General features: G+C 37.3%; 1 protein-coding gene across 1 annotated transcript in view; it reads left to right on the top strand.

Moving 5' to 3' along the window:
• Positions 1–27128, top strand: part of GRHL2 (grainyhead like transcription factor 2) — a 241576-nt gene that overhangs the window by 34962 nt on the left and 179486 nt on the right. The window contains exon 2 of the mRNA XM_043977278.1: positions 20599–20794. Within this exon, the coding sequence (XP_043833213.1) occupies positions 20599–20794 (196 nt within the window). The remainder of the gene's footprint in view (positions 1–20598; positions 20795–27128) is intronic.

The raw sequence follows: 27128 nt of genomic DNA, 5'->3' as shown, positions 1-27128 counted from the left end.
CCTCATTATTACTTTATTCTTCTCTCCTGCAAAAATGGAGCATAAAAGATAGAAAACATGAGCAGAAGCAGAGATTTACTCGACCCATTTGAAGAAGTGGCTTCGCTGCCTCACTATGATTGTATCTGTCTTGTGTCTCTTAATAGAAAGATTCTTGAAGGTGGCAATCACTAATACCAGCTTTCGTATTACCTCTGGTGACAAAGGAAAAGCTATAGACACAAGGAAGCAGTTTCCTGGGGCTTGTTTATACACACAGGGAGGCGTCTGTCTCACTAGTCTGCCTCATTTCAAGACAGAGTCAAGGGCAAAAGGTTATAATTATCAAGGACTCTCTGCCAGGCATAGGGGTAACTTTAGAATAAAGTTGCTGCCCATGTTCCAACATGGAACATGCCTAGGTCCTTCTTGTGGTTTACCCCTAGCAAGCACATCAGAAGGAGATTACTGATGATAATCAGCAGTGAAATGATTAACACCCTTGGCATTTAAATTGTGATAATTACACTGTGACATTAACCTGAGCTGGGATAAATGCTTCATTAGTCTCCATTTGAGAGGCTTTCTTCACTGCCAGAATAACTACTTTTAAAAGCTGAGATTCTAATAGAAAACAGCATTGCTAACTTCGAGATGCCCCTAGGAAGACTGGCCACTGCTTTTGAACATGGTCTCTTCTTGGCATTCTGATTTTAGAACTCTGTCTACAAGCATGCAAGTCAGTAAGGTTAGGCAGATATCGAGTCAAGTGGATGAAGAGCTAATCCTGAAGTTAATCAGTCAAGGACATTTATTAGCTGCCTATTTCATGTCAGGCACTGGGATAGAATTTTGGAGCCTTAAAGGCAAAAGTGCCATAGCCCTAGCTCTTAGGAAGATTGCATTCTACTGGGGAGACAACATATACCTCAAGGTTTGTAAAATATATGCAAAGGAAACACAAGGTGATTCTGCAGGGGAAGATGCTAGCAGCTGGGTGGGGCCTAAATTTACACCTCTGTATATCAGAAACATTGCTCATAGTTCTTTTTCTTTAGAAAGAGGCAAAGAACACATGCCAGGCCTATAAATACTGGAAAACAGCTATCATGTCTGCCCTAACACTTCTCCCTATGATATGCCCCCAATTCATAGGATGGTAGATTTAGATTTGAGAGGTCACTGTGCCCAACACTGTCATTTTACAGATGAGGAAACTGAGACCCATAGATTAAATGACTTGTTCAGAGTCACACAATATCTGAAGTAAGATTTGAACATAGGTCTTCTTTTTTTTTTCTGATAAAAGTATTTTATTTTTTTCCAGTTACATGTAAAGATAGTTCTCAACATTTGTTTATACAAGCTTTCCAATTTCAGATTTTTCTCCCTCCCTCCTCCCTCCCCTAGACAGCAGGTAATCTGATATAGGTTTTATATATATATATATATATATATATATATATATATATTTATTTATAATAACATTAAACATATTTCTGTATTAGTCATGTTATAAGAGAAGAATCAGAGAAATAAGGAAAAACTTTAAAATAGAAAAATAACAGCACCAAAAGCAGAAGAAATAGTATGGTTCAATCAGCATCTATACTCCACAGTTCTTTTTTTTTTTTTTCCTGGATTTGGAGATCCTCTTCTATCATGAGTTCCCTGGAACTCTTCTGTACCATTGCATTGGTGAAATGAATCTAGTCCATCACAGTAGATCAACACTCAATGTTGATGATACTGTGTACAATTGAATATGTCTTCTTGACTTAGAATCCAGCTCCCTTTCCACCACAGCATGTTTCTTAACCAATTCTCATATAACCTGATTTCTTTTTTCTTAAATAAATAGTATTTTATTTTTCCAGTTACATATAAAGACAATTTTTAACATTCATTAAACATTTTTTTTTTGAGTTTCAAATTTTCTCCCTCACTCCCCCATCCCTAAAATGGTAAGGTTATATATGTCCAGTCATGTACAACATATTTTCATATAGTCATATTGTGAGAGAAGAAACAGACTAAAAGGAAAACACACACACACGTACACACACACACACACACAAAGAAAGTGAAAATTGTATGTTTTGATCTGCATTTAGACTAAGTAAGTTCTCTCTTTGGATGTAGATAGCGTTTTCCTTCATAAGTCCTTTGGAATTGTCTTGGATCATTGTATTGCCGAGAAGAGTCAAGTTTTTCATAGCTGATCACTGTACAATGTTGTTATTGTAGTTACTGTGTACAGCATTCTCCTTCCTAGTTCTGCTCAATTCACTTTACATGAGTTCATGTAAGTTTCTCCAGGTGTTGTTTTTTTTTTCAGGGCAATGAGCATTAAGTGACTTGCCCAAGGTCACACAGCTAGTAAATGTCAAGTGTCTGAGGTCAGATTTGAACTTAGGTCTTTCTGAATCCAGGGCCGGTGCTTTATCTACTGTGCCATCTACCTGCCCCCAGTCTTTTCTAGGTTTTTCTGAAATCTGCCTGTTCATCATTTCTTATAACACAATAGTATTCCATTACATGCATATATCACAACTTGTTCAGCCATTTCCTGATTGATGGACATCCCTTCAATTTCCAATTCTTTGCCACCACAAGGAGAGCTGCTATAAATATTATTGCACATGTAGGTTCTTTTCCCTTTTTTGCAATCTTTTTGGGATATAGACCCAGTAGTAGTAATGCTGGATCAAAGGATATGCAAGGTTTGATTGCCCTTTGGGCATGGTCATATGACATGATTTCATAGCCCTTCACCATCCTTGGTTCCTTCTAGTCTCTCTCCAGTTTATCACTGTGCTTCCGAAATAAAATGGTGTCCAGAACTGAACGTATTTTAGATGTGACCTGACCAGTGTAGAGTGGACCTCTATTATTCCTAATCTGGATAATATGCCTCTCAGTACATTAATTTTTTTTGGGGGGGGGTTATTACCGTGCTAACTCGTAATGAGATTCTAGTCCATTAAAAACTGATTTTTTTTCCAGATCCACTGCTTTCTAGCCACTCTTCCTCCATCTTATAATTGTGATATAGACTTTTTTTTTTTTAAAGCATAACACTATAAATGCATCCCTACTGAATTTCATCTTAATTGATTTAGCCATACTCTAACCTGCTGAGATCTTTTTGGATCCTTACTGTACCATTGAGTGTGTCTGCTATTTCTCTCAGTTTTGTGCCATCTGCCAAGTTGAAAAACAAGTCATCTGTGCCTTTTTCCAATTTAGATAAAAATGTTAAACAGGACAGGGATAATCAAGCAGCTCTGGGATATATCACTAGAGTCCTCCTACCAAGTTGACATTAAATCATTAATGATTACTCTTTGGGTACGGCCATTTAACTAATAGTAGAGATTTACAAATTATTTGCTAAATCTAGTGAAAGGATAGCTGTAACATTCTCCCAATCTAGACTATTAACCCTGTCAAAAAGGAAATATGATTAGTCTGGAATTACTTATTTCTTATGAAATCATGCTTGTTTTTTCTTATAACTATTGTTTTTTCTTGATTTTTGCTATTTCTTTAAAAATTTGGCTAGGATTAGAAGTCAGACTCACTGGCTTTCCTTGCTCAGTTTTGAAAATGAAGACATTTTCCTTTCCCTGGTCCTGCACCCTTGGTCTTCAAAAATGAAGGATGAACAACAACAACGTCTCCTGTTCTGCTTCATTTCTCAAAAATTGCTGATTGGAATTCGCCAATCACACCTGCTATTCCTTTCCTTATTTGTGGATCTAGTTCATCTGTGCCTACTCACTAGAGCTTATCAAAAACAGACACCTTGTTTTCTGAATCACATAAGTAGCAAATGTCAGAATTAGGATGCAGACTTAAGTCTCTTCTGACTCCTATATCTAGCAATTATCTTTTCTAAGATTTTATTTTTTTAAATGAACCGAAATATATTTTCTCTCTTTCTTACCTTCAGCACATTGAAAAAAGAAAACCAAATTTCAGTAACAAATATGCATATTCAAATAAAACAATTCCCTCATTGACTGTGTGAAAAAAAAATACATCTCACTATGTACTCTGATTCATTGGTTCAAGTCTAGAACTATTTTCACCTAAACACCTAAAACACTTTTATTTTAAATGGTGTGGAAATAATCAATAGACCCTAACTCTTAGTAATCTTTTTAGTCCTTTGCTTAAGTGCATATACCTATAATTTCGATGTCTCTAATAAAAAGTAGTTTTAAAAATCTCAAAAGCATTCACTATATAGTAGGATAGTCTTAGCTGTTTTTATTACATATTTTTATCTTCTTTTGCGGTTTTACCTTTGTGTATAAAAGTCTTTGATTTACCAAGCAAATTAGCATATATTCAAAGTTCCTTTCACTTAAAATGGCATTATGCTGTGAATTCTAAGGTTTTAGATTTTGAAAAAACAAATTTACTCCCTTTGGAGCAATTTTAAGCATTAAAAATAGCACCCTTGTGGCAATTGGGATGAACCACCCTGAGCAGGAAGTAGATGAACCCACTAGACAGAAGAACAATTATCATTCTAATGGCATGGTTTCAGATGCCTAGTTTGTGTACTTCTCCAAAAGCCTTGGCAGGAGTGGTTGGAAATTCAATCCTGATGGCTAGAAATACTGCTCCTTCAAAATAAAATAAATATGATAAAGGAAAAGTAAACAATAAACTAACTGTAAGGAATTAATTGTGATTTGGGGTTTCCATGTCCCCATCTTTTCAGTTTCCCCATACTGAATTTGGCCCAGACATAACAAAACAAAGCAAAAAAAAAGTGAAAACAGCCAATTATTTAAAAACAAAGTTCGATATTTTTCTCCAAATGCCTGATACCAAAATTCCATAACAGATGGAATTCTGTGTATTTCATATATATATGAATATTATCTTTAAGTGAATTTGCTTATTAGGCAGATTTATTAATTAGCCTAGTTAGCTTGGGGTCATTGATTCTTTGGGGAGTTAGGGTAGGATAACTGATTCTTTGGGGAATTAGTCTTTTGATAGTAGGAGAGTTGGGTGTGAAAAACGTAGCACAGTTTCCTAGAGACATAGGTCTGGAGATAGAGATTTGGTAACACTAAGATATATATGAATCATTATAGCTGCAGCTGTGAGAATGGATGAATGTGTAATGAGACCACCAAGACACCAAGAACTAAACATCAGGGGATGCTTACAGCTAGGGAGAAGGAGAAAAGAACCAGAAAATAAGTGGAGAACTAAGATAAAGGCAATATCATGGGAGCAAAATGAGCAAATTTCCCAAAGCAGGGAGCTAATCAATACTCTCAAATGCAGTAGAAGTTAAGGAGAATGAGGAATGAGGAAAGGTCACTGGATTTGGAAAAGTGATTAGTGGTGATCAGTAGAAAACTGGGGACAAAAGCCAGATTGCAAGGGCTTAAAGAAGGAATACATAGTAAGGAGATAGTACAAGATTTAGCATGGATTTTCTTTGCAGTTAGAATGGTCATTATATAGTTAATCCATGTCAGTATTTATCTTAGATTATTACATAAATTCCTAGAAGGCAAGAGTATCTGTGGAGTTCTTTTGTATGCTTACTGGTGTGGTGTCACCTTATTAGCCATTAAATAATGCTTTTATCAGATGATGATAATGGTACAATGAACTGTAGCTGTTCAAAGGCTTATTTAAAAGCCCTAAAGATAGTAAACTCCTTGCACCATACTAGTCTTGTACATCTATTTTCCTTTCCTTTCCCGTGTCCACAAATTTCAGGTGACTGATCTAAGGAAAAAGGGTACAAGAACTGAGACCCTATATGATTTGAACACTCTTGTGAATTTCAGGTAACCACCATTTTTTTTTCCTAAGGGAGAGACCAATATGGTCAGAATTATTAATGTTTAAATTTTTTTTCTAATGTTTTCTGTCTTTATACTGAAGTTATCCCCAACAGAACGAACCCTCCCTTGTGGAAGGACATTTTTTTTTTTTAAGGAAAACCAAAGATCATTAAACAGAAACATCCAGTACTGAAACCTTGTCTGATAATGTGTAACATTCCTCATAGTTCCCTTCTTCTCTGATATTAGAGAAGAGATATATTTCATTGTCTCTTTTTGGGCAGCTAGGTGGTGCAGTGGATAAAACACTGGCCCTGGATTCAGGAGGACTTGAGTTCAAATCCGGCCTCAGACACTTGACACTTACTAGCTGTGTGACTCTGGGCAAGTTACTTAACCCTCATTGCCCCCCCCCCAAAAAAGTTGGGTCATTGTCTCTTTTTTAAGACTTTTAATTATTATTATAAATTTAACAATATCAACAAACACAAACATTTGACTATACAACGAAAAATAGAAGAGATTCCACATGAAAATGTGAATTTATTGCATGGTTTTAAAATTGTGTGTTAAATTTAACAATATGACCAAAATTGCCCCCTTGTCAATGACCCCTTCTGAACTTCCTTCTACTCTCCTCAGTATAGTTGGTAATGTTTCATTGGTTTCTTTTCTTTGCTTCTTTTTTTTTCATCACTATCAACTTTAGCTTTTTGTCATTACTGGATATTCATTTTCCTGTTACTGAGCTTTTCATTTACATTGTTGTAGTCATTGTGTATATGATTCTCCTTGTTTTGCTTATTTTGGGCTCTATCAGTTCAGACAAATCTTCCTAAATTCTTCTGAATACCTCATATTGTCAGGTAAGTAGTATACTGTAAATATCATTATGCCTCTTTTACAGGTGAGAAAACTGAGGCTTAGAGATATTAAGTGAATATTATCGGGAATTTGAACCTATATCTTCCTGACTCCAAGTCTAATGCCCTTTCCAGCACACTAAGTATAGATGGAAAGATAATAATTTCAATTACTTATTGTAACTTTTGTAAAAACTGAGCCATGAAAATTCTTTTTCTCTCCCCCAACTCCCAACATTTTTGCTCAGTGTACCAAAGAGATTACTCTGTTTTTATTAGGACAGAGCATCAGCCAACAGTTCTGTGTTCCAGAGAGATTATAATCTATGAGTAAAACTATAAGTTATACACAGCAAGAGAAAATAATATTAAAGAATACCTTTTTTTGGTCACCAAGCAAGATGAAAAGAATGGCTGAAACTGTTTCCAGAATTCTTCCTTCTTACCACCCCCCCCCCCAGGTTTAAAAATTGATTGGCTGGTTTAGAGAGGCTTATGAATATTCATTCTTCACTTCAACAAACAATTGTTAGATACTGGTTAGAATCACTTAAATGTGTGAGCCTGAATTTGCCCAGGAAGATATTTGTGACCCTATAATATTAAAGAAATTTGACATTTGTGGACTTAAAATGAATTGAATCCAGTAGATAGCAAGAATGAATAGGAAGCTTTTGCTTCACAAGAAAAGTCAAGTAAATATTTATCAAATAGATTGGGGAAAATATTCATAATTTATTTTTATTTTTATTAACATTTTATTGATACTCTTAAAAAAATTACCTTAGTGTTCCAATGTTTCCTTTCCCTTCTCCCTTCCAAAGAGCCATTCCTTTTTTTTTTTTAAGTGAGGCAATTGGGGTTAAGTGACTTGCCCAGGGTCACACAGTTAGTAAGTGTTAAGTGTCTGAGGCCTGATTTGAACTCAGGTCCTCCTGACTCCAGGGCCAGTGCTCTATCCACTGCGCCACCTAGCTGCCCCCAGAGCCATTCCTTTTTTTAAAAAAAGAAAGAGAAAAAAGGAGTTCAACAAAACTAACCAATATATTGAAAAAATCTGACATCTGTAATGTTCTAAACCAATAATCTCCCACATCAGCAAAAGAGATTGTGTCTAGACGTATTTTAGATCAAACCCACAATTGTCTTTGACCTGTTAGCTAATTGCTGGCTTTTCAATGTATGGGAAATGATAATTATGATATAATGACCTCCCTGCTTGTTTTTATTTGTTTATTTTTTTTTGGAAAGTATAGCACAAGAGAAAACTTAAATGAGACTTCTTAAACAGTGCACCTGTGGAATGAACTTGCCTTAAAGTTTTTTTGTTGTTTTGTTTTGTTTTGTTTTGTTTTGCATGATTGAAACTGCCATGTTCAAGATGACAGGTTATTCACTACAGGAGCATTGTGATGGAGTTGACCATTGAGAAGCAGGCCATCAGAAATGCAATGAGACAGGAATGTCCTCTTTTACCCTAAATAAATTCATACGATCATCAGACTTAACATTAGAAGATCCTTAGAGATAATGTAGTTCAACACTTTAATTAATAGATGTAAAAACTGAGGCTGAGAGAGGTTATAAGTGAGTTGCCCAAGGTGGGTTGGAATTAAGACCCGCCATTTGAACCGAGGTTTTCTGTGTTCAAATATGGTATCATCACATTGCCTCCAGTGTCATTCAAACCGAAGTCTTGATCCATTTGGGACCTAACTGCTCACACAACTGTCCCAGGTACCTAAAAACATCATCTAGGTGATTGATTATGAGTTTGGTGGGGGTGGTCACTGACTTGTACCTACTGTCATTTCCTACTCCCTTCCTAGTTCTCCTTTTGTTTCCTTTTCTTTTTTGTTTTCCTTGTATCAAATTCTTCTCCCTTTACCCACTTCAAAGTATTCCTGCTTTCCTTGCCTGCTGATATAATTCCATAATCTATATAACAGACAGAAGGCCAATCATTTATTAAATTATAAAAAATGTTATTTTGCCACTAGCCCCTCTTAGGTACATCATCCTAATGTAATACCAAAAATTAATACGAGTGTGCTCACACTGTGAGAAAATCCCATTTGTGGCTGTCTTCTCTTTTGTCTCTATGCTGTCATGTGGTGATCTCCTTAGCTACTCAGGATTCAATTATGTGGATGCCTCCCAAATTTATAGATTTAGGTCTCCTCTCTTTCTGGAGCTTTTTGAACATTTTGAAATGGATGAATCATAAGCATTTCAAACTCAACATGTCCAGAACACAACTCACTATTCCTCCCCCAACTCCTTTCACAAACTTCCCCTTTATCATCACGGGTACCACCATCTTTCCAATCACCCAAGTTCACAACCTCAGTATCATCTTTCACTCCTTGTTCTCATTCACACAACATACCCAGTTTGTTGCCAAATTTTGTGTCCATTTTCATAATATCCTTTCTCTTTATCCTCACAGTAACCACCCTAATTTCGGCCCTCATTGCTTCCTTGTCTGGAGTTCCTGCTCTCCGTGACCCCATTTAGGATTTTCTTGGCAAAGATACTGGAGTGTTTTGTCATTTCCTTCTCCAGTTCATCTTACAGATGAGAAAATAGAGGCAAACAGGGTCAAATGACTTGCCCAGGGTCACACAGCTAGTAAGTGTTCCACGGGAGATTTGAACTCAGGAAGAGGAGTCTTCCTGACTCTAGGTCTGGCATTCTATTGATTGTACCACCTGGCTGATTTGTGTTTAACAGAGTAAAAAGAGAATGAAATAGGGAGAGAGAATGGAGGTACAGAAAGGAAGTCAGAGGAAGAAGGAGAAGGTGGAAAAAAAATAGAAAGATAAGAACCAGATTCGAGACACTTAGAAAAAGAAAAAAGGAATTGGTGTTTTGATGAGTTAGTGAGTCAGCAAGCATTTATTAAGTGACAGCGATACAAAGAAAGGCAAAAACAAAGCCTTTATCCTCAAGAAGCTCACATTCTAAAAGGGAAAACAATGTGCAAACAAATATGTACAAGAAGATATATACAAGGTAAAGCATTGTGGGAGTGAAGAGTAGGGAGAAGGGAGATAACTGGGAAAGGCCTTTTACAGAGGGTGGGATTTGAGCTGTCTTGAAGGAAGCCAGGAGGTGAAGATGAAGAAGATGTGCACTCCAGGCATGGGGGACTGTCAGTGAAAAGTCAAGGAATAAGGAGATGGGGTAGTTGTCCTTCATGCTCCAAGAGGACCACAATAACATTACCATGTTGGGGTTGAGACACAGACTGTGTCCAGCTGTGGCTGATCAGACCAATATGAACTCCAAAGGCTCTACCACAGGTTAGCCACAAAAAGTCCACATGAACATTTGGAGTGATTTCTAAATGGAGCAGAAAAAGCAAGAAAGACAATATGAACGGATCATAAAGTATGTGTCAGGGAGTAATGTATAAGAACGTTGGAAAGGTAGGAAGGGGCCAGGTTGTATCAAGCTTTAAAAGCCAAACAGGATTTAACATTTGATCTTGGAGGTAATAGGGAGCCATTGGAGTTTACTGAGTGTGGGGAGGATGCACATGTGCTATGATCAGGTCTACACTTAAAAAAAAATTTATTATTATTATTTTTTTGGTCTACATTTTAAGATCACTTTGGCAGCTGAATGCAGGGTGGACTGGAATGGGGAAAGACTTGAGGAAGAGAGGATTAACCAGAAGGCTAGTGCAATAGTTCAGGTGTAAGGTGATAAGAATTTGTGGTAGGATAGCAGCTTTGTGAAGAGAGGGAAGGGGATATATGGGCAAGATGATGAGAAGGGAGAAACAAGACTAAGCAAGAGATTTTATTTGTAGAGTAAATGCAAGTGAAGAGTTAAGGATTACTCTGAAGTTGCAGTCCTGAGTGACTGGGAAGGTGGCAGTGCTCCTGGGAGGGGACAGCTAGGTGGCACAGTGGATAAAGCACTGGCCTTGTATTCAGGATGACCTGAGTTCAAACTCGGCCTCAGACACTTGACATACACTAGCTGTGTAACTCTGGGCAAGTCACTTAATCCTCATTGCTCTGTAAAAAAAAAGAAAGAAAGAAAGAAAGAAAAGGAAAACAAAATGTGTTGTGTGAAAGGACTAGGGAAGTTGGGAAGAGGCACAGTATAAGACTTTGTAGTCTTCCCTATCCTTAGTCTCCTGAATTTTAACATTTTATTGAAGAACCTTTAGGAATTTCTCTATGTTTTATACATTTTTATAAACAACTCTGTCCATTTTATTGACTAGTTTTTAAAATTCCATTTTCTAACATCACATCTCTGTACAAATCGTGCCACTGGAGATAATTTTCAGAACCAGTTGTTCTCATGTCATTTTTTCCCACCAAAATGTTACCATTCTTTTCTTCATTTTGATTTTTACTGAATGACAGCAACAACAATGATGGTAATAGATAGTATTTATACCACTTCACAGTTTGCAAAGCACTTTGCTGATATCTCTCTTTATCCTCACAACAACCCTGGGAAGTACATACTATTATTATTCCTGTTTTACAGATGAAGAAACTGAGGAGAAGGGAATTTAAGTGAATTGTTCATTGTCACACAGCAGGTAAATGTTGGAGGCAGGATTTGAACTCACATCTTCCTGTCTCCAGGCCCAGTGTTCTGTCCATTGCATCACTTAGCTGCCTTTTTATTGCTATATGTAGAGCACACGTTACTAGGTCCTGAGAGAGAGAAACTGTTTAGGTTAGAAATCGTTCCTGCTCTCATGACACCATCATGAAATGTACAGTTTATGAGCAATAATGTATACATAGAAAAATCAAAGTAATGATATTACATGAATCCATTAGAGAGGTGTTAAATAAAGGCTGAGTTCCGAGGCAAAAATTTTTTTTCCCAATAGGGAATCGAGGAGGACGTGACATTTCAATTGGGTTTTAAGGGATGGAGAGGAATTTAACAAAGAGGAGGAGGGAAGTAAGTAATTTGAAACATTGTGAGGAAAGGTCTAAACGTCAGAGGAACAAAGATTGTTTTCAGCAGACAGGATAGTCTGGTTGGAGTATGGATTGTATGGAGGGAAATTATATAAAAAGACTGGATAGCATGATTTTTTTTCATGAAAAAGCTTTCCATTTTCATATAATTGAAATGATCTTTTATTCCATCCTACACATTGCTGCCAAAGTAATTTTCCTTAAGTGCAAGTCTAACTGTGTGACTTCCCTACTCAACCAACTTCCAGTGACTTCCTGTTGCTTCTAGAAGAAAATATAAATTCCTGTTTAGTTTTTTTTTTTTTTTGGTGAGGCAGTTGGGGTTAAGTGACTTGCCCAGGGTCACACAGCTAGTAAGTGTTAAGTGTCTGAGGCCGGATTTGAACCCAGGTATTCCTGACTCCAGGGCCGGTGCTCTATCCACTGCGCCACCTAGCTGCCCCCTCCTGTTTAGTTTTAAAGCCCTAAAGAACCTGACTCCAACCTATATTTCCAGGCCTACTGGCTAGTTTCCTTTCTACACTAGGGGATACAAGCTAACTGGCCTCCTTTCTGTTCTTCATACACAACATTCCATCTGCTGTCTCTCTGTCTTTGCACTGGTGGTTCCCCATGCCTGGTATGTACTCCTTCCTCATCTCTGCCTCACAGTATCATCTGCATGAAGCCATTCCTGATTTCCCAACTGCCAGTGTCCTTCCCCAATTACCTAATATTGTTTTGCATATATTTATTTGTATTTATACAAACAAATATATATGCTGCATATATATTTGCATGTACTTGTCTCCACCATTAGAATATAAGATCATTGCCAGTCAGGAGCATCTCATTCTTTCTACTTTTATCTCTTGCACCAAGCATAGTGGCTAGCACATAGTAGGTACTTTAATAAATGCTTGTCGATTATGAATTGATTGTGATCATTCCTTTTTTTTTAAGTTAAGAACTCATCCTCTAGCCATAAGTGTGAAACATTCCTATCCTAAATATTTTCTATTTAAAAAAAAATGATGTGGCCTTTTATATTAAGATCTAGTATTCATTTTGAGGTTGTGGTTTGTGGAGTGTGTGTGTGCGTGTGTGTGTGTGTGTGTGTGTGTGTGTGTATGTGTGTGTGTCCTTGGTTATAATTTATTAAACTGTTCTGGTTTTCTAAGCAATTCTTGTCTAAATGAGGTCCATTGTCCTTTAATATATGTTCTTGGGTTATTTATTTCTGTTTATCTTTTTGTTTTTTTTTAAATGAATATCAAATATTTGGGTCGGCTATTGCTATGCTTTCTTCATTTGTATTTTATTCGCTGTTTCCCTTTCAAATCCAGCCTGTTTGTCAATCCAAATGAATTTCTTTTTCTGGTTATAAATACTCTTTATATAATTTGACCTGTGCAATAATAAATGTGTAAATTAACATACATAACACATTAACTTTAACATACAGTTTGTAATGATTGGAATGACGCCACCTGCTGGAGACTTACTGTAGAAGAGTTCCGCCCATGAAGCGAAGGTCTTTGAGGGCAAGACCAGGAGTCTTTTCTTTGGCATCAGGAAGTGATGTTGGCTAGTGGGAGGAAGAAGGAAGAGACTGGCGCTTGGTCTTGGGATCTTTCCTTTGGACTCTGGTGGAGAGCGGAGCTAGAAATGTGCTCTCCCTTTAATAGATAGGAATCTAGGCTTTTCTCTCTCTCTTTACCAAATTCTTATTCTCCTTAATAAACGCTTAAAAGCCTAACTCTTGCTAAAGCTTATAATTTATTGGCGACCACTCATTGGATATTTTAGACAGACTAGCTAGAATTTTAGCCCTTAACAAGTTCCAGTTTAATCATTAGTAAAATGTCTCCCATTCTTTTTCTCTGTTTCTATTGAATGTTTTATTTGTAGTTATTTATTTGTAGTTATATTTGTGTAAACCTTGCATGTATCTTAGTTGACTAGTTCCTTGACATTGTATAGTTATTTTCAATGAATTTTTTTTCTGTTGTTTCTTCTGTTTTTTGTTGGTAACATATAGATAGGTTGATGATTTTTTAAAAAACATTATTTGTATCCTGATATGATTCTAATGTAATTGCTTGTCCTATTTAGTGTCTTTGCTGATTATCTGTGGTTTTCTAAGTATATATCATGTCATCTATAAAGAGGAATAATCATGCCCTTTCCTTGTCATTATTTATACTTTTAATTTTGTTCTCTTAACTAACATTTCTAGTACTATATCAAATAATGGTGAAGAGAGGAGACATTTTTATTTTATCTCTTTTTGGGATAGCAAAGTATCTAGTGTTTATTCATCGCAAATAATATTAGGCCATTGTTATTAATATATGCTTTTGATCATATGAAGAAAGGGCCTTTCAAGTGCCTTCTGTCTATTAATGAGAATAATTTTTGTAGCATAGGTATTAATTGTACTTTTAAAATATGAGAGAATCCACTTTTAAATGCATTTTCTGTGATGTCTTTTATTTGGGCCAGGTGACTTGAACTCCTGGGCAGTTAAGTGCTTTTTTTACTATCTCCTTATTTCCTTGGATATCAACTCCTTGTTAGGCATTTTTGTATTATTTTCAGGCCAAGTATTCTCCTTGCTATAAAAATTTAAAAACAAGAGCTGAGCAATTCTGTTTTTCGTTTCTCATCTGTTAAAATTATCATATCAACCCCAAGTAGCATTTATATCTTTTTTTGGATCCTCCTTTTTTGCTAATATAGCAAAATGACCAACAAAAAATACCCCCTTTTTGTTACTCTTAGTTTTCTTCGGAAGCCGCAGTTCATTTCTGCACTTTAGCATTTCTGATACTATTCTTAAAGGGTCATGATAAAACTTTGTATTCATCTTCTGTTACCTTTCCTTATTTCCATTTTCTGTTGTTCAGTTATTTTCAGTTGTGTAAGACTCTTCGTGACCCAATTTGCAGTTTTCTTGGCACAGATACTTGAGTGTTTTGCTATTTCTTCCTCCAGCTCATTTCACAGTTGAGGAAGCTGAGGCAAACAGGGTGAAGTGACTTGTCCAGGGTCACACAGGTAGTGTCTGAGGCTGGATTTGAATTCAGGAAGATGTGCCTTCCTGACTCCAGGCCTAGCACTCTACCCGTTGTTCCACATAATCATTAAGAAATCTAAGTTGGTGAGCTCCTAGCCTCTAAATCTGTCTCGTTAACCTATCATTTTCTGCTCAATGAAACCCTTTCTCTTTATGTCTTTAGAATTCCTGTCCTTTTTGGATTGTTTTCCCTATAGAATGTAGTATTCTACTCATCCTCTCCCTGAGCACTCTGCAGTCTTCTCTAAGAGAAGGTATATGTCAGATGATGCCTAACTTTCCCTTCTTCTATCACAATCCCCCTGCCCCAAGATTCCTATTATTTCCACCTTGGCATTTCCCTTGGTAAGAATCAGGTCCTGGGGGGCAGCTTAATGGCTCAGTGGATAAAGCACCGGCCCTGGATTGAGGAGGACCTGAGTCCAAATCTGGCCTCAGACACTTGACACTTATTAGCTGTGTGACCCTGGGCAAGTCACTTAATCCCAATTGCCTCACTTAAAAAAAAAAAAAAAGAACTTATTACTGAATCTGCTTTTGACAGAGGGGACTCTACCAAGTGTCCAGATCATTGAAGTCCCCAACAGTAATGATTCATATATTTGCACTGGGTTTATGTTTTATTTCTAAACATATCTATCTCTTTTTTCTGTCCAGATGGCCTATAATATGCACTTATCATTTGTGTTTTAGCCTCTGTTGATCTACACTCAAATGTTTGCTACCATTTCTTCTCCCTACATTTATTTCCTGAATTTCCTCCTATTTTCATAACACACAATGCTATTTAGCTCTCCATTTTATATATAAAGTTTTTATTGTATAAAGTATACCTTTTGAGATCTATATTCCAGTTATGGACTTTATCTCATCAGATAGCATCTGATACTGTATGAAATCAAATGGTCCTGCATTATAATCACTTTGCTTATTACATGTACTTTGTGTATATGTGTGCAGACATCTGAGGCCATGAATTTTATTGGTGGCTCTTTTCTTGGATTTTTGTTCCTATGCAATTCTGTATTCCTCTCCTGCTATTTTTCTTGGCGCATTATATTTGTTCTTAATGGAATCTAGTTTGGTGGATGTACATGAGCAGCTTTCTCCTCCCTATTTGAGTTTAAAACCTTTTAAATAATGGCTAACATTTATATAGCATTGTAAAGTTTGCAAAGTACTTGAAATATATAATTTCATTTGATTGTCCCAAACAGCTCTGGGAGGTAAGTGCTATTATTGTATCTCTTTCCACAAATGTTCAAAATGAAGCTGAGTGCAATTTAGTAACTTGCTCAAAGTCACACAAAGCTGCTAAATGTCAGAGGTGGAATTTGAACTCAAGTCCCTCCTGACTCTCAGTTCAGCATTCTATCCATTGCACCATCTGGCCGCCTTCCTAATTTCCATTACATGTATAAAATTCCAGGCATATGTATTCTTATTAGCCTTTTTAGAGGCAGTCTTCCAGTAAATAGATTTTATGCTATGGTCCAGAAATTGAAGTCCTATTCTCAGACAACATCTTGTTAACAAGCTGTTCACTTCCCAGTAGATGATAACAAGAACAGAAAGAATAGGATATAAATGAATACAAATTGATGGTTCTACATCAAATGCTATTTAGGGTTTCTGATTAAGGACTAGTTGGGAGACAGCAGTGAGGATCAAAGAGTATACCAACCCCTCTACCCTGTCCCTGATATTCAACGGTAGAAGGGGAAGAGTGGAGAGTAGGGGAAGAATCTTCCATCATATTTCCATTTGCTAATCATTATCTGGACTTTGTTGTCATGCCTCAGATATCTTTTCTTTGTTCATGCAGCTTCCTTCTGTAATTGGTGAGTTCTTCCTCAAATCTCCATTTTGAGGAAGTGCTCAAAGAAGCTATTCTTAATTTTCTGGTCTTTACCACCACATACCCCATCCTACCCCATTTTAGCTCCCTTTTATGTGCTACATTCCTCTATTAGAAGGCCCATCAATTAAGATGCCCATCAATTGGGGAATGGCTGAATGAGTGAGTTGTGGTATAGGATTGTGATAGAATACTACTGTGCTTTAAGAAATGATGAGCTTGGTGATCTTAGAAAAACATGGATAGACGCACAAAATAATGAAGAATGAAATGAGCAGAACCAAGAGAACATTGTTCACAGCAAGAACAATTTTGAGTCATTTTGTCTCATATAAATACCCAAATTAACTACAAAGGACCTATGAAGGAAGATACTATCTGCATCCAGAGAAAGAATTGATAAATAGAAGTATGTAGAGAATGATTTAATACATATATTTATGTGTGTGTATATATGCACACACATATTTGTGCCTAATGTTAGTAATCTCTAGGTTGGAGGGAGGAGGGAGGGAAGAAAAAAAGGGGAGAAAAAGAATTTTACATGATAACTATTATATATTGAAAAGAAATAACAAGTTGTACATAATAGATTTGCAGTTTTATGTGCAATCATGGCTTTGCAAAAATGATTCTATGTTCTGGTACTTGTTTTTTCCATAAATTAAAAAAAAAGCAAATAAAGAATCAAAAAGGAAAGGAATGTAAGGACTTTGAGAATAGGGACTATCATTCTATTTGCTTCCATTTGTGTCTCGGGCACCAAGCAGAGGGCTTGGCCATATAGTGAGTGCTTAATAGGTGTTTGTTGACTTGACTTGACTGAAGAAGGTTGCGGGAGATAAGGTGTCCTTAGTAGGGAGGAAGGAGTAAAAAAATGAGAAAAAGCAGGAGTTGAAATAGACCAGGAGATGGTTAAATCAGGAGGGACTGAGAAGGCAGTATTTGCAACTAAGGCAAAGAAACTCCATGACAGGGATTGAAAAACCATGACAATGGGAGAAAGATTGTGGAGGCATGCTCTGTAAACAAAATACTCTTCTTCCTGTAGAATCTCAGACACTTTCCAGGGAAGTCACATAGTTTCTAACTGTGTAGCAGGACCATAGATAGCTAAGCTTCTAAAGTCTCGGAGGAGGCGATTCCTAGGCTTTCCATGTGGGAATTCTCATAGCTCTTCCTTCCAGTGCTTTCCACATAAGCACATAACGAAAATATGCATGGACAACAACAAGGCCTAATGAAGAAAATGTCTTGTCTCAAATGTCATTTTGCTAATCTTGGGTATTTTTCATCAACCAAGGACTTAGAAGAGGCACTGCCATTTCTTGAGACTTTACTAGTTTCCTAGGAGAGCATCAGCTTAGAGATCACTGCATTTTAAAAGGCCCAAACAAGTATTTAAAAAAAAAAAGAAGGGGTGGAGAGCTCTTTATAAAACCATTTGGGACTCAGAAGTTCTACCATTTGTGATTCAGAAGAAGTTCCTTAATAGTTGATATTCTTATAGATACGTCAAGAAAAGCGTCCCATGTACCTGTCATGTGAACTGTTGCCAACAAGTGTTCCTGAAATACAATGTGTTATTGTTCTTTTTCAGTTCCATTTCACTGAACAAATAAAACAGCAGAAGGATAGGAGTGCCAATGGACTTTCCATCTGGATCTGTGTTTTATTTGGTAGCTGAAATTTCAGGGCTAGGAAGTCATGCATTGTTATGAGACCCCATTCCCTGAATGTCCATTTGACCAAAAGTGGAATCCTCATCTATCTATCCTTATGGGAAAAATCTCAATTGCCCACCTCTACTTCACATAAGCCTGTGTTGCCCAATTGGCCAACGTTAGTGATAAATTGCTCTTACCTCACACTGTGTAAATATAAAGTACACTGGATGCCCTAATTATTCTCTATTCACCACTTCCCTGATGCACTTAACCTGTGGCTTATATATAATTTAGTAACAGGAGAAATCCATTGTAATTCTCTAGTGCTGGGGGATAAGGAACTACTTCATAGGCTTACAGGAACTAGAAGAGATTAAGTGCAGTAGGATTCTATTATATGCTACAGGTTTGATTTTTTAAAAAAATTAATCAAATTGGGACCATTGCATACATATACATAGTGATTTATAACATCCCTCTCATTGTAAAACCTCCTCCACCAAATCAAACCTCTTTTCATTTCTAAATGATATCCAGTTTAAAGAGGAAGCCAGAAAACTAGGATACAACCTAGGCCACAAACAGGCTAAAAACCCTCTCACTTAGAAAGCCCATCTCCTTCCAGTTGTTCCCTATCATTATATTTAATTTGTTTCTAAGTATTCGCAAAATGTTTTTATTTTGTGTTAGTCAAAAAACTTGTAACCATCTACAGTTTATTATAAATTTCTTTTTGTTTTTTTTTTCGTTCGGTTTGGTGAGGCAATTGGGGTTGTGACTTGCCTAGGGTCACACAGTTAGTTAAGTGTCTGAGGTCAGATTTGAACTCAGGTCCTCCTGACTCCAGGGCCGGTTCTCTATCCACTGTGCCACCTAGCTGCTCCATAAATTTATAATCTAAGTTAGACTAGATAGGAAACTGTTTCCAATAAAGACTTTATTCAACAAGTTGACAAATCAAATTTTTTTTTTTTTAGTGAGGCAATTGGGGTTAAGTGACTTGCCCAGGGTCACACAGCTAGTAAGTGTTAAGTGTCTGAGGCCAGATTTGAACTCAGGTAGTCCTGAATCCAGGGCTGGTGCTCTATCCACTGCGCCACCTAGCTGTCCCACAAGTCAAATATTGATTAAGCTCCTACTATATGCTAGGCATATGTACTAAAAACTGGAGACATAGAAGCCAAAATAGGCCTAGCTTTCAGGGTACTCAAGATAGATAAAGGATAAACTGGCCATAGTATCAGGGAAGGCACTAAGATTAAAGGGGGATAGGAAAGGCTTCTTGCAGAAGGTGGGTTTTTAGCTGACACTTGAAGGAAGTCAGGGGTGGTCCATATGATGTAGTGAATATTTGAAGAATTCAGACAAGTGAATTAAATGGTAAAATGGTAAATGAGAGGTAAAGTTCATGAAACCTGCTCTTTCACATGGTAACACTGATATTTTTAAATAATGGAGATTGATGGGGACAGCTAGGTGGCACAGTGGATAAAGCACCAGCCCTGGATTCAGGAGGACCTGAGTTCAAATCCAGCCTCAGACACTTGACACCTATTAGCTGTGTGACCCTGGGCAAGTCACTTAACCTTCATTGCCCCCCCCCCCCCAAATAATGGAGATTGATGAAACAAAAAATCCAGGTTTGGTTGCCTGGATAAATGATACATTTAACTTTTGGGGGGGATGGGGGGGGAGGCATGTGAAGTTATGCTGCTTTTATAAGTTTGCTTATATTGCTTAAGATATTTTTAAAAGATAAGCCATTTGTTCTTTTTTTTAAGTTTTAATTCAATTTTTGTTTGTTTTTATGTTTCTTAAATTTCCCCCTTATTCTCTGTTCTTCCTCATCCCTTATAACAAAGATATATATTTTTTAAAACTCTTCTTGCTGGGCATAGTGGTACAAACCTGCTGTTGGGGGAGGTTAAGGATTTTGGATCCATTGAACTCAGGAATTATGAGCTTACATAGGGTTAAAACTGATGGGGTGTCCTCCACATTAAATGCTAAATTCAGCACCAATATGGTGAGCCCCTTGGTGCAGAGGGCCATCAGATTGCCTATGGCAGAACAAACTGACACAGATTGTCAGAAAAAGCATATCAAAGCTTCTAAACTGGTTAGTATTGTAACCAAACTATGGGAGGCTCCTGCATTTCCAATCTTGATGAGATAGGGAGAGCCAGTCAATTAATCAATAAAGCTCCTACTATTATTTTTTTTAAGTCAGTCATAACAGTGACTTATATGTTGTATACTTTTCCTATTCCATGATAATAGGTAAGGATGACTATGCATTTTGATGAAATGTATGAAGCTCAGTAGGAAAAACAAACAAACAAAAACTTTCCCAATGATTAACAATTACACACCTTATGTTTTTACAGTAATAAACGACTCGTTGCTTTAGTGCCGATGCCAAATGACACATCATTCCACACCCGACGGGCCTACACCAGTGAAGATGAAGCTTGGAAATCCTACCTTGAAAATCCCCTGACTGCTGCGACAAAGGCTATGATGAGTATCAATGGAGATGAGGACAGTGCTGCTGCTTTGGGCTTACTGTATGATTATTACAAGGTAGACAATTCACTCCTTACTACCCAATTTGTTTCCAGTTTTTTACTACAATAAAGATTTTGCTCATTTTTCTCTCCTGCTTCCTTGAGTGCCCATCACTCTGGGCTTAACTTATAACTGTAAGCAGTATTTTCTTTCCTTCCTTCCTTCCTTCCTTCCTTCCTTCCTTCCTTCCTTCCTTCCTTCCTTCCTTCCTTCCTTCCTTCCTTCCTTCCTTCCTTCCTTCCTTCCTTCCTTCCTTCCTTCCTTCCTTCCTTCCTTCCTTCCTTCCTTCCTTCTTTCCATCCATCCATCCATCTATCAGGGTTAAGTGACTTGTCCAGAGTCACACAGCTAGTAAGTGTCTGAGGCAGGATTTGAACTCAGGGCCAATATTCTATTCACTGCACCACCTCACTGACCCCATAAGTTTTATTTTCAAGGTTTTGGAATGGAGCAATGATGCCCAAATCTTTTGTGAAATTACAAGGATATAACCTGCCATCCCCCATCTCTGTGCCACTGCACAGGCACCCTCCTCATCTAGCTTCTGTTAAAGAATAGCTTGAGGGAGGGGCAGCTAGGTGGCGCAGTGGATAAAGTGCTGGCCCTGGATTCAGGACTCCCTGAGCTCAAATCCGGCCTCAGACACTTGACACTTAACTAGCTGTGTGACCCTGGGCAAGTCACTTAACCCTCACTACCCCGGAAAAAAAAAATAATAACAAAAAACCCCCCAAACAAACAAACAAAAAAGAATAGCTCAAGGGGGCAGCTAGGTGGCACAGTGGATAGAGCACTAGCCCTGGAGTCAGGAGTACCTGAGTTCAAATCCGGCCTCAGACACTTAACACTTACTAGCAGGGTGACCCTGGGCAAGTCACTTAACCCCAATTGCCTCACTAAAAAAAAAAAAAAAGAAGAAGGAATTGAGGGGCAGCTAGGTGGTGCAGTGGATAAAGTGCTGGCCCTGGATTCAGGAGGACCTGAGTTCAAATCCTGCCTCAGACATTTGACACTTACTAGCTGTGTGACCCTGGGCAAGTCACTTAACCCTCATTGACCCACAAAAAAGAAGGAATTGAAAGCCAAGGTGAGAAACTAGTAAAATACCACATCACTGCTCAAAAGGTTGTTAGATTCATTTATGTATTTATTTATTTATTTTTATTTTTTGGCAGGGCAATGAGGATTAAGTGATTTGCCTAGGGTCACACAGCTACTAAGTATCAAGTGTCTGAGGGCGGATTCGAACTCATGTCCTCCTGAATCCAGGGCCAGTGCTTTATCCACTGAGCCACCTAGCTGCCCCAGTTTCTCCCTTTTTAAAAAGAGGTGTTAAAGGCTAAAATTCTAGCTAGTCTGTCTAAAATATCTAATGAGTGGTCGCCAATAAATTATAAGCTTTAGCAAGAGTTAGACTTTTAAGCATTTATTAAGGAGAATAAGAATTTGGTAAAGAGAGAAGGAAAGGCCTACATTCATCTATCTATTAAAGGGAGAATGCATTTCTAGCTCCCTTCTCCGCCAGAGTCCACAGGAAAGAGCGCGAGTCAGAGTGCCAGGCTCCCTCTTCTTCCTCTCACAAGCAAACGTCACTTCCTGACACCAAAGAAAAGACGCATGGTCTTGCCCTCAAAGACCTTCACCTCATGGGCGGAGCTCTTCTACAGTAAATCTCTAGCAGGTGGCGTCATTCCAATCATTACAGAGGTGCTTGGACAAGAAAGCCCCTGAGGTCCAGCTTGAGGTCTATGGTTCTATGATCTCTTTAGTCATTTCAGAAAGCTCTCACAAGAAGACATAATTAATTTTAAATTAAAAAAAATTCCCACCTCTTATAAATATGCTATGCAGGACTTTTAAGAGAGAAGAAGGGTATGTTATAAAGACAAATAAGCAAGGATAGACTTTATAAACCACAAAAGGCAACATCTGACACATAGAAAGCTTGAGTTGGAAAATACTTTAAGAGACCTTTTAGTCTAAATTCTGCCTTTTACAAATGAGTAAACTGAGGCTCAGAGGGGAGGAGAAGCTTGCTATTTCTTATAGACAAGAGAAGTATTAACAAAGCAAAAAAGTATTTATAGGAACCATAGGAAGAGAACTCCATGGTAGGAGACATCCTACAGGCACTGATTGAAAAAAACCTTTGGATTGATGTTGGGTTACATAGAAGTAGAGTGTAACTTGTTTTACATTGTTTGTTTGACTGGATGTATTTGCTTAAACAAAGATGACGTTGCTAATTCTCTTATAGTTCTATCATGGAATTAGGATGAGATTTAGAGATCAGAAGACTCATAGCCACTTGAACCCTAGGAAATATTGCAAAATCGAAAAAATTTATTTGGGGTACTTTCTAACCCAACTCTCTCCCCAACCTTCATCAATAACACTCATGTTACCCTCTCCATGGTCAGTGGTTGCCATTATAACATCTTATCCAAGCCTGCTATGCAAGCCATACTCCAAAATTATGCTGATTCTTCATCTCTCCACACTCTGCAAATTTTCATTTCCTTCCCCAGGGCTGAGCTCAGCAATATGTTACAGGGAAAGTAATGTGATCAAAATAAATTCAGCAAAGGTGTGGAAGAGCGTTTATGGTCCCATTGTAAAATTGCATTTTAGAAGAGAAGCTTATTAATCCTCCTGCAAAGAAAAATGTCTGGGGGAGACATTTTTGAACAAAGGATCTTTTGGTGCCCATTTCATGCTCTAGTTTTCCCCTACCCCACCAAAAGAATCGAAGTCAATATCTTTGCACCCTACTTACTAAAAGTTTATAACAGACCTTTAGTATAGCTATTCAGGAACTTATGAGTGTATTAAAGTTGTAAATAGGATTTAATATAAATTGCTGTTCTAGATTGTAGGTTATACTTTCTGAAAGAAGTTATCTCTTCATATTGAGTAGATACTATTCAAGAACATTTCTGTAATATAAAGATGATTTTGGGTGTGGTCTTTTTTGCTGAATGAAGGGGCTAAAGAAAGAAAAAAAGTTGCAATACATTAATCTGTCTAGTGCAGAAGCACAGCTGATAGCAGTTAAACCTGCTTTTTGTGTCAGACTTTCTTGTCATCTGGGGCTTTGTAGAAACTAAGTAGAATATAATTCACATGTGTACTTTATACTAAGATATGCTTTCTTTCTTTCTCTTTTTTTTTTTGTGGGACAATGAGGGTTAAGTGACTTGCTCAGGGTCACACAGCTAGTAAGTGTCAAGTGTTTGGGATCAGATTTGAATTCAGGTTCTCCTGAATCTAGGGCTGGTGATTTATTCACTGTGGCACCTAGCTGCTCCTCAGGTACACTTTCTTCAGTAGTTTTTTCTGCCTACTCCTGTTCTACTCAATGACCTAAGTTCCATCGATTATTCCTCTTTCTTTTCCTGTTGCATTTTCTTCTCCTCTTTTTTCATCTTTTCTTCTCTTTTCTTTTCCTCTTCCTCCTTCTTCTTATTCTCTTCTTCTTTACCACCTCCTCTCCCTTCTTTTTCCCTTTATAAAAACTGTTATGTCCAACATCATTTATGGCTCCTTAATAAGTCCTCCAACCTTCTTGACCCTTCTGCAGCAGTTGGCAGTGTGAAACTTCCCCAGTCTTTTCTGTGATTCTATTCCCAGAGGATCTCAGAATTAAAAGGAATCTCATGCACCATCCTGTCCAACCCATTCCTGAACTAGAATTCCTTCTATGATATTCCTGACAAATGGTTATGCAGCTCTTGCTTGAAGAGCTTTAGTGAGGACAAATTCCAAGGTTGCCCATTTCCCTTTTGGGTGGCTCTGTTTTCCTTCTAGTAAAGTTAAATCTGACTCAGATTTTTGATCCTTATCGATCCTATTGATTATATCCCACTGATCCCAGTTCTTGAACATATCTAATCTTATAACCCCCTTAAGTTTTCTCTTCTCTAGGTTAAATATCCCTCATCCAAATCTAGTTAACATGTGTTTATTTAGTTCCTATTATATGTGAGAGCCTGAGCACACAAATAGAAAGACAGTGCCTGGATTCATGGAATTTACATTATATTGATAGTAATATACATTATATTACATTATATAGATACATATAAACTGACAAGTTAATACATAATAACTCAAGGAGTGAGGGAAACTAACAAGGAGAGAGATCCAGAAAGACTTCCCACAGGAGATGATGCCAAGTGGTGCCAAACTTTGAAGAAAGTAATGTAAGAGAAGGGGTATCGCATTCCATCCATTGGGAGTCTGCCTGTACAAAGATACTAAGGTGGGCAAAATAGCAGGTATATTATCTCATTTAATGTTTATAACAAACTTGTGAGGTTGGTTCTCTAGGTATTATCATTATCCCTGTTTTACAGGTGATAAAACCAAGGCTCAGAGAATTTGCGTGAAAGTTATTTCAGAGGCAGGATTCAAATCCAGGTCTTTTTTTTTTTTTTTAAGGTTTAATTACTATCTTTTGTTTTTACATGACCTAGATTTTCTGCTGTATCACTCCCTCTAATCCCTACCCAGAAAGCCATCTGTTATAACCAATAAAAAAAAAAAAAGAAAACTAGAAGAAGAGAAAAAAGATCCAGTATAAAGCCAATCCAATATATTGAAAAGAATCTGACATTAAATCTGATACCAGTGGGAACCTCCCTTCCCACTGCACTTCTTTGAACCTCTGTAAAGTAATGGGAAGAGATAGCTTCTTATAACAATTCTTTTGAGCCAATTTTGTGTTTTGTAATTTTGCAACATTCATTTTCTTTATTGTTTTGTGGTTTTTCTTTCCATTTACATTGTGAAGTTATCATATATATTGTTTTGCTTGTTCTGCTTCCCTTTTTACTTGTTAATATAAATCTCTCTGTGCATTGATTTTGTGCCAAACCTTTTCAATTTCATGTAACCAAAATTATCTTTTGTAATTACCTCCATCCCTTGTTTGGTTAAGAATTAATCTCTAATGCATAGCTGTGAAAAATATATGACTTTGTTCTTTGCTCTTTCACACACACCTACACACGTGTATGCACATGTGTGTATGATCTCTAATATTGATGATGCACGTACCCATTTTTAATTGAAATATGGTATAAGATGTTAGTCTAAGCCTTCACTGACAGCTATTTCAATTATTGTCTCATGCAGATGTGTCCCAAAGGTGTATAGTCAGCTTGACTATCATACCTAATCCTCTGTTCCACATTTCTAACCACCTATTGGATATCTCCACCTGGATATTGGCATATCAATCCCAACATTTCCCAAACAAAACTCATCATCCTTCCCCCTTAACCCAAACCATCTCAATTTTCTGATTTCTCTTTTCTTTTCTTTTAATTTTCCCCCTTTAATTCTTCCTTTGGGATCAAGAAGTTTGTTTTACTTGTGGCTCTTCCTTCTTTGATATTATCTTCCCTCTTAACCCTCCTCTTCTTACTCCCCGTTTGTTTTCCCTGTTGAGTTCAATGTACTTCTAAACTAAACTTTGTGGATGCAGTCAATCCTCCTTTCTCCATTTTGGGGAAGAGTGAGGTTCATCTGGTGCCCACTTCCCCACCTTTCCTTAATGTTTCTATGTTCTCATACACCTCAGTTATAAGAAATGGCAGGGTCTGCCCTTTCTCTTTTGTCCTGAAGATATCACTATCCTCCTCAGACAACCGTATATGTCCTTGTTGCTCTGGAGCTAAGAAAATTTACCTTGGAGAAGGGAAACCATGATACTTGTAGACAGGTTTTGAAGGGATTTCAAAAAGGGATTATATTTGTTTTGCTTTGGCTCTAGGGGCAGAACTAGAGCAATGGGTGCAAATTGTGGGGAGACAAATTTAGGCTTATACTAAGGAAAATCTTCGCAACAAGTAGAATAAATGTATGAAATAGGAGGGCAGAGTTCTGTTGAATTCTGCCCTTGGCAGACTTCATCTGTGGTAATGTGTTCTGTTATGGATACATAACTTGAATATACAGATATACACAAGGGTGTGCTGGTAAATGGTTTTTTTTGGTTTGTTTTTGTTTTTTAATAAGTGAGGCAATTGGAGTTAAGTGGCTTGCCCAGGGTCACACAGCTAAGTGTTAAGTGTCTGAGGCCGGATTTGAACTCAGGTACTCCTGACTCCAGGGCTGGTGCTATATCCACTATGCCACCTAGCTGCCCCTGGTAAATGTTTAACAAGTAGCTCTCTGAATAAAATATACATATGACACACTTTTAAATTTAATCTGCATTATTACCATTTTCTCCATCATGTTCTTAAGTCTAGACAATCAACAAAACAATGAATCAACATCTCTGATTTGTAGAGCTTGCCAGTTTTTGAGATGTAAATGATGACACTGAAAGTTTAACAATTAG

This window comes from Dromiciops gliroides, chromosome 1 (genome assembly GCF_019393635.1).
Source record: "Dromiciops gliroides isolate mDroGli1 chromosome 1, mDroGli1.pri, whole genome shotgun sequence".
NCBI lineage: Eukaryota > Metazoa > Chordata > Mammalia > Microbiotheria > Microbiotheriidae > Dromiciops > Dromiciops gliroides.
The sequence above is the reverse complement of the archived record's forward strand: the minus strand, read 5'-3'. Positions and strand labels throughout refer to the sequence as shown.